This window comes from Diadema setosum, chromosome 17, assembly GCF_964275005.1.
Source record: "Diadema setosum chromosome 17, eeDiaSeto1, whole genome shotgun sequence".
Taxonomy (NCBI): Eukaryota; Metazoa; Echinodermata; class Echinoidea; order Diadematoida; family Diadematidae; genus Diadema; species Diadema setosum.
In genome coordinates this window covers 8,109,923-8,118,628 of record NC_092701.1, presented here as the reverse complement: position 1 = coordinate 8,118,628, position 8,706 = coordinate 8,109,923, and the positions used below count along the sequence as shown (strand labels likewise).

At 35.3% G+C, this 8,706-nt stretch overlaps 1 protein-coding gene across 1 annotated transcript; it reads right to left on the bottom strand.

Moving 5' to 3' along the window:
• Window positions 1-4,805: 4,805 nt before the first annotated feature.
• LOC140240389 (retinol dehydrogenase 8-like) lies at window positions 4,806-8,706 on the bottom strand. The gene is made up of 4 exons (XM_072320160.1): window positions 8,442-8,706; window positions 7,211-7,390; window positions 6,065-6,158; window positions 4,806-5,133 (listed from the first exon to the last, which is right to left on the bottom strand). The coding sequence occupies exons 1-4, from the start codon at window positions 8,704-8,706 to the stop codon at window positions 4,806-4,808; spliced, it is 867 nt and encodes a 288-aa protein (XP_072176261.1).

Sequence of the window (8,706 nt, the reverse complement as noted above, 5' to 3'; positions counted from 1 at the left end):
ATTAATTCAGTTTCATTTATTTAAATTTCCATCCAAACAAAGAGTGAAACAAAATACTAAGCATGCAGTACACATTCACATTGTATGATTAGTGTGAAAAAACAAAACAAAACATAATGCAATGTGAATCGTAAAGTATATACAGGATGTAATGAGATGTGTACAACTAGGTATAATAACTAAGAACTTTAAGACGTTGGCAGAAAAGTAAGTACGGATACAGAGTGGTAGTCTAAACAGCAAGATTTGGAATACGTGGATCACTCAAAACTTATGTCATTAAATTATATAATTAAAAACAGTAATCACTAAGTCCAAGAAAAAAAGCAAGTTAAGACTAATCTTACAATGTTACAACCTGATGCATTCACCAATCGCTGAGTCATGTGTACCCAACAAAGGAATTATGGAGAAGAATAAATAGCAAAGAATAACAAGTACGTATACACATGCGCATGTGATCGCCCACTCACGTAAGAAGAATATGTTATATCATTAATATAAAAGAGAAAAAAGGGCCCTAGTAGTTAGGAACATCGCGCATGAAATATATATATGTATGTATATTTGCCTCTTAGGAAATGAAAATAAAAAAAATGTGAAATGAAATGAAATGAAATGTATAATATACATATTATAAAGACGACTCATTGTTATTTAAATAAACATATTGCTGTCTGCTAGACAGCTAATTTCTGAACCACTCCAAGGCCCTCCTACGTATATCATATAATGATTCAATTTGTAGAGAACAATTTCGTGGTCAATCGTGTCGAAGGCCTTGGAGAAGTCCAGAAGAACAACCACGGTATGTTCATTGTAATCCATTGCAGAATGATATTTTTTCAATGAAATGTAACATTGCATGTGAAGTTCCGTGTTTTCACGAAAACCTAATCCATTTTTAAGACATATGTTTTATTTTTTTAAGGTAAAAATGTGCTGTTATTTTATAAATATTTTTCAAGTATTTTGGAAAATGATGAGAGCAAAGATACTGACCTATAATTTCAGAAAATTACAGACCAATATCTTTTTTAAAAATCGGGATAACATTAGCTATTTCAATTTTTGAGGGTACGATAACACTTTCTATTGACAAATTGAAAATATATACCAAAGGATGAATTATTAGCAAAGCAACATCTTTTAATAGATTATTCGAAATATCATCAAAACCAAAGCTACCTTTAATTGTTTTAATTTATCTATTATATTCTTCACTTCCTGTTCATTTCTTTTTGTCTAAAATAACGATTCAGGGATTGAATCATGCAGAAAAGTATGAAATAGCTTTGGTGGGGGCGGAATATCTTTCACCTAATCAGGACCTATATTTACAAAATGATTATTAAATTCTTCAGCTATAATTTGATTATCTTTTTCATTATCATTACTTATTTTCATTTTCTTAATAATCTTAGAATTCCCCTTATTTAAAACATTGATAATTACTCTCCATGTCGCTTTAATATTCTTATAACACTTATCGAATTCCTTAATGAATTATTCCTTCTCTTTAAAAACGCAAAACACTTAACAAGATATTTTATATCTAACACAAGAACTCTTGGATTCTTTTTATGCTTGGATAAAACACCTTTTCAACAAAGACTCATTTAACCATGGCTGCCTAGGGACTTTCTTACATTTTTTCCCCTTCAAAATAACTGAATCATGATATAAAGTATTAATCAAATAAAAAAAAAATACTGAAAGACTTTATTCACTTCATCTTCATTAAAAACAATACTCCCATCTGCTGACGCTAGCTCACTTTAAACATAGCAGTTGCAACCCTATCTCCTTTCTTATTGTTTCTTTTGTTTGTAATAAAATCAATAATATAGAGTAAGAAACATGAGTGAGCCACATTTCACTTAAACTTATTACAGGACAATGATAATAAACATTTCTCCAAAAAAGATAAAAATGCATCAATTTTTTTTTTAAAGAAATGCTCCTTACATTGAAATGACACATAGAAAAACTTTCTTTGTTATTACCGATCCTATCAGTAATTTGATTCTCTGTATAATATACAGAACAAGATGGCAAATTAGAAACATCATTTTCATCAAAAGGATGATCTAAATCTTGTGCTTTGAAATTAAAAGTAACACTCAAATCCGTCTCTATATCTGTATCAGTCACATCATCAGCATTATCATTTATTTGATCTGGTAAGTACGCTATAAAATGTCCATCAATAGCCATTTTGAACAATACTATATTCAGAACCGAGCAAGAAATAGAGGTTCAATAAAACAGTACATGGCATGAGTGAAGAACAGGTAGGTTTAACCTTGTAATGACAGAAGAGAACATAGAAAGAGGTGCAGCTGCAGGATCTGTAAAAATAAAAAGAAACAATAACGAACGAGACAAAGCAATAAATAATGATGCATACTGGGATTGCAGTTATTATGCTACTCAAATTGCTGTCCACTCACACCACCAAGTACAAAAACAAAAACCAGCCAGTGTTTCTGCGACGTTTGTCTTGGGAGAATAGGAGTTACATAAAACATCGAAATGACTGACGCTTGCTTAAATAATTGGGTTATCAGAATATTGCAATAGGCGCAGAAATACATGAAGAATGTATCATGAAAGGAGATTGCATATTACTGCGCTTAACCATGATTCCATAGTAAACTGGGGCAAAACATAGTTGCAATACCTCCTTCGGAAAAAAAAAAACACCCCCAAAAACAATCAAACAAACAATCAAACAAAACATATATTTAGATGTATTCAAAAGCTTATTTCAAACTTTTATACAGGGTATTCCCAAGTTTAGATCCAGTATAGACGAATTTTATGAATACGGGAAGATGGAATTCATTCGATTGTCGAGTTGGATATTAATATTATATACAAGACTTATCATATCATAATCTACATTGATCAGAAACCAAGTTTTGCCTTTGCGCTGAGCTACAATCAGCGTTTCCCCCGTCGGGTCACCGCTGACTTGGCTCGATCGGTACCTTCTTGATCCCTTGTGCTGGGAGCTGGGACCACGTATCACCAGGTGGCTGAACATCGTGTGGCACCTCCGTGCCATACATTCACGTCCACAGCCGTGTCGGCTCTCATGGTTTGAAATGTAGTGATGAATTTTAGTAGAGAAACATAGGAGATGATGTCGATCGAATCATCAGTAGACAGTAAGACCTCTTGAGAGAAAACACAAGAATTTACACGAGTACTCGATAAAATATGATAAAGATAATATTTTGTTGAATTAGTTGTTCAAAACATTAGAAAATCGTCTATGACATGGAAGGCCCTTGTTCAGTGACGATCAAGTGAAATCTTTGAAAATCTGTTTTATTCCAATTGGGAAGGTTCCTTATACTTGAGAAATAATCATTCAGTTTCTGTTCTTGGGTTCTTGTTTTCTACCTTGAAAAGGGGAGAAATGAAGTTAAAATAGGCACAGAATATGATATTTGACTACAATAATGCATGGGCCCGAACACTTTAGAGTTGATAAGACTTCGTTTTATTGATGTCATTTCTTATTATATCATCATTGTTATTATTATTATCACCATCATCATTATAACAGTGCACTCCCGTTGTAACGAAACCCTTGGGATCGGCAGTTTTCATTCGTTATTACGAAATTTCACAAAACCAAACAAATACAGTGTATAAATGTTGAAAACGGGCAAACCATAGGTTTATTGCTTGATATCTATTATATCCACAATAGGCTGGAAAGCTATGTCAAATTAATATTGTTTAAAAGTTCACATTTAAAAGAGAGCATAAACTTTTTCGTACTTTGAATTGCCGGTTTGAAGACACATGAAAGTGATGATTTAGGAATCGGGTTAGGGTCATTATTACTAACGTTCGTCATTCCGAAGGCTCTAGCTTATTCTGCATTTTCGCCATTACTGGGATTCGTTATTCAAAAGGTTCGTTAATCCAGAAATGGAACAAAAATTGTTATCTAGAAGCGTTATTCTTTCAAAGATTCGTTTTTCCGAAATTTGGTAATTCCAGAAGTTGGATAAAATTCCTTATTCCTAAGGCTTGTTAATCCGAAAAAGGTAACAGGATCGTTATTCCGAAGGTTTACCAATACAAAAAAGTGAGAAAGATTAAATTGTTTTGAACGTTCGCTTATGATATCCGAATGCGATATAATGTTTGTGATTCAAAAGTGTTGTTAGTGTATTCACCCTTTTTCGCGTTTGAAATAGCGACGAACCTTATTCCATGTTTCGATTAACGAACATTGAACATAACGTAGATTCCTTTCCTTTCCGGACTAACGAACCTTCGTAATAAGAACCTAATTTCATTGTCGGATTGCCGAACCTAAGGAATAATGAACATTTGGAATAACACCACAATGTATGTAATATCAAGCATAACTGTTCGGATTAACGAACATCTTGGTAGGAATTCGTATGTTTCGTATATAATACTGAATCTTTGGAACAACGCACCGTATTTCATTTCGGATTAACGCATCATAATAATGCAACTTCTCCTCAGAAACAGTGCGTGACACAGGGAGCGAACGCAGAGTGATGCGAAGCGTCCACCCACACAAGAAACGCTCTGTAAGTGCTTGTTTCGCTTTGTATTTTGTAAGCAACCCGTATTTTGATATAACGAAAATTTCGCTCAAAACTGTGTTCTCTACACGAGCATTTTGTATCATAGACATTATATGACAATAATTTTGGGACCTCAATTTATACTTTCTTATAACGAAATTTCTGAGGTAAACTGAATAGAGATGCTTTGATATCAAAAAGCTTCTGTAGTTAAACAGTGATCTACACAGCCCCAATCAACTTTCGCACTGCGGCGATGGATTTTTCTCCCGTCAGGTCGGCAACGACTTCTTCCAGGTCCTCCTTGGTCTTAGAGGGAACAATCAGGTGCCTGAATATAGGGTCGTCGACCTCAACGCATTTGGTCATCAAGACGTCGACCACGTCGTCTTCTGAAAGGATGGGGAGCCCTGACACTACTTCGCAAAGTAATCTTAGTTGACGTTTGTCGATTTCTTGAATAGTATCATCACTCATCAGAGCATTGCGTTCAGACCAACCCGACTGCAACATTCTTGTCTTTACCAGAGTAGGTTCAATCATGCACACCCTATACAGAGCAAAATCCACAAAACATACATTTCAAACTAAGCACGCTATCACTATCCGTATGTCATCAAGGACAGACACATTACTATACATAAAATGTGCAAAACAATACTGAGTGACAAAGCTACGAGAGTATTTCGTGTTAGTCCATAGATCCAAGAGAAACAAAATTGAAACCAATTTGGAATCTGGAATCCTCGATTAGATTGCATATTCATCAATATTGGTACTAAATTTTTCTCACTATAATTATGAAATAAGAGAAAAGAATGCAGACCTTTCCAAACCAAATCTGTACTTTCTCCATAATCGGGAATATATCCTCAATATACATTTTGATTTACTGAATGCAGCGATGTAAGTACTACAAATTCGTGAAACTGGAGGAAAATCGGTAGTCAATTCAAAAATATAATCTTAAAAAATATATTTCAGTAATCCATGTGCCATCATGTCCTGATAAGATTAGGACTACATGTACAAAAATGAAGAACAATTCCTGATGTCACCCAGGTAATTTACGCATGTTCCTAGGATAATGACAACACAATTTACTAATATCTTTCAGGAAATAGGAGGAACATATCCCATAGCATACGTCACCAGTAAGTAGAAAAAAATCGAGTACTTGAGATTTAAAGAAATGAAATTCTGTCTTTGTTTTCTTTACATTGTTATTTAATTGTGACACCAGGAACTTTTATAACCTTCTTTACGGCGGCTTTAGATTTACTCATAGCTTTAGAAAATCAGAACTTTTTAATGGACCATCAATTTTCATCAAGCTGTTGTATGTGTAAATTTTGACTTAAATTTCTGCAATCCTTGAATTACATGAATTTACAAATTCATACATATACTTAAGGTTAATTCCCTACTAATAGTGTAAAACAAAGTGCCAGGGCAAATCAGTGCTATACCATACTACAAACCTGATGTTGAATGACTTGACAGTGGAGAGCAGTGATTCAAAGAATCCTTCAACAGCAAACTTGGAGGCGCTGTAGATGTCGGAGTAGGGCCATCCTGTAATTCGATAAGCATTGCCAGCGCATACAATACATTATATACATATAATAATACATCATATTGACTGTAAGTGATGAATGTGTCTACCTGTCATTAGAAAACCTCCAAATTTAGGTCACAAATAATTATCCATCTAACATTTCCAATGTTTTTCATGCATTACACAATAGAGAGGATATTTGATCATTATCACGTATTTTGCTCAGACGTCTGTTTGATCGATAAATATTTTGTGGTGTCGCGTGTATAACATGTGTAAATACCTAATAGAAACGTAAACTTTTCGAGGTTTGGGATATTTGCGAAAATTGACCTTTACTGAACTAGGGCGATAATGAAACCACTGGGACATTTTGGAGATGTCGATATCTTAAGGGAAGTACTGAACTATGGACTAAAATCTTACTTTAGTTTCAACAATTTTGTTACAGGAATAACTGCTGCCAAGCGCCCAACAACAGCCTCTTCGCCTATTTACTCTCTAAAGTATTCACAGATTGAAATTGAGCATCTCCAAGCTCGTTGCGTTGTATCAAATGCTGGTGATTCAACCACCAATCTGTTGACCGAATCCATTTCGAATTGTTCCGTAGAATGTATGTAAAAGTAAGGATTTTATTTCATGACTGTTATTTCACTTTGTGATGCCTGAGAAATGGTATAACACATTGCTGTGTTCCGTCAATCTTCAACACAGGATTTCTACAAATTGACGAGTAATAATGAATTACGGAAACAACACTTTTGCCGAAGCCTTGCCAGACATATGCTAACCCATGCTTTGCTTTATTGCAACAACTCCACAAAATGCCCGCAAAATACCGCATTCGATTCAAAATGTCACATTTGCATTCAAATGCCTACCGAATTCTGCCGTAGAGAGTATGTGAATTGATGCATGATTACACACCTACAAGAAGTTCCAGATCTTCGTCCAGATATTATTTCTGGTTTTTCAAAAAATTTGCATAATTTCTCCAAAGACGGCTATGGTTCGGAATGAAGTACTTTGGCAACAATAATTCATACACGAAACTTTATTCTTGTACCTTGCTTTCCAGCCAAACTCGACACATTGATGATTTTTCCCGTTTTCCTCTGCTTCATTTGAGGAAGTACCGCCTGAGTGAGTCGAATTGTGCCGATAGTGTTAAGATTGAAGATGCTCTCCATCCTGGCACGTGACACTCGCTCTGGGACGCCAAGGGTATGAACTCCTGCTATGTTTACTGAGAAAAGATCAATGAGTGAGAACAAGATAAACATCTCCATTATCCTATCAACGGCAAAACCTTTTCAATCATCCTTGTCCACAAAACTCAACAACAAATTTCGGGTATACCTTAGATAACGCCATTATGATCTTCCAACGTACAAATTGAGCTTGCTTTCGAATAGATACACCACAACACTAACAAATTAAACTTGATTATCGTTGATCAACAGTATTTGGGCTTTGAACTTAAAGATGGACAGACATTTGAAGGTCAGAAACAATCGTTTTGATGGTCACAAACAAACATTTTGATGGACAGGATTCGATGCTGATAGAAAGAAAAAAAAAAGCAGCGCCAAATTCCAAGGGTGATTTAAAAGAGCCACATGTGATTGGGGGTTAAAAAAAAAAAAGTAGAGAAAAGTACACTTTCACAAGCGTTAGTCAGCTGCATGCTGTCATGATTCCTTCTCGATTGGAATGACTGGAAGAATGTTTTATGATCCTAATTCAGTAAGTGTTCAATTCGACATCATTTGACTTTATAATTGTAAACAGGGTGAAATCCAAAACAGGATGTCAAAATCACACTTTCAATGAGGGGTTACGCGAATGTCACTTTTGAGGTTCTGATATAGCGCCCAAGTACTGGTTGATCTGTCATAGTTTGTTTATTACAAAACACTACTACATTCCTAAATCTGCAGATAAATGGGTCATATCTGCACATATCAGAAATTTTTTCAGAAAAACCCTGAAACTTAAACTAGAGTATAATAGCGTGCTGCTTATGGGGGGAATCAGCTAAGAAGTAAAATAATTTAAAGCTTTGAATATTTAAAGTGCATTCCACTATATAGAATAAGAGGAACAACCCGGGTTTTTAGCAGCAAAACCAACAGTAGAATACCAAAGCAGTGATGAAAGTAAAACCTTTGATTTTTGTTTGTAAATTTCCTGGCGACAAAGACTATAACCTGTAAACTACAGGTCTCAGTTGACCTCAGTTTGAGGGTAAACTGATCCTGTAGTGACATAAACTACTAGGACAAGAGAGTACTCACTTAGAATATCGATGCGTCCGTGAGTTTTAATGACGTCATCAACTACTCGTGTGATGTCTTCATCCTTGGTGATGTCCATCTCCTTGATGAAGATTGTCTTATCAATAGCGTCTCCAACGGCGGCAACTAACTCTACCTTTTCTGCAATGGCAATGACGGTAGCGATGACGAGGTAGCGTTGATCGGGGTCTTGTGCGAGACGTCGAGCCGTAGAGAGCCCGATACCTGACGAACATCCAGTCACGAGTACTACTTGAGGAGCCAT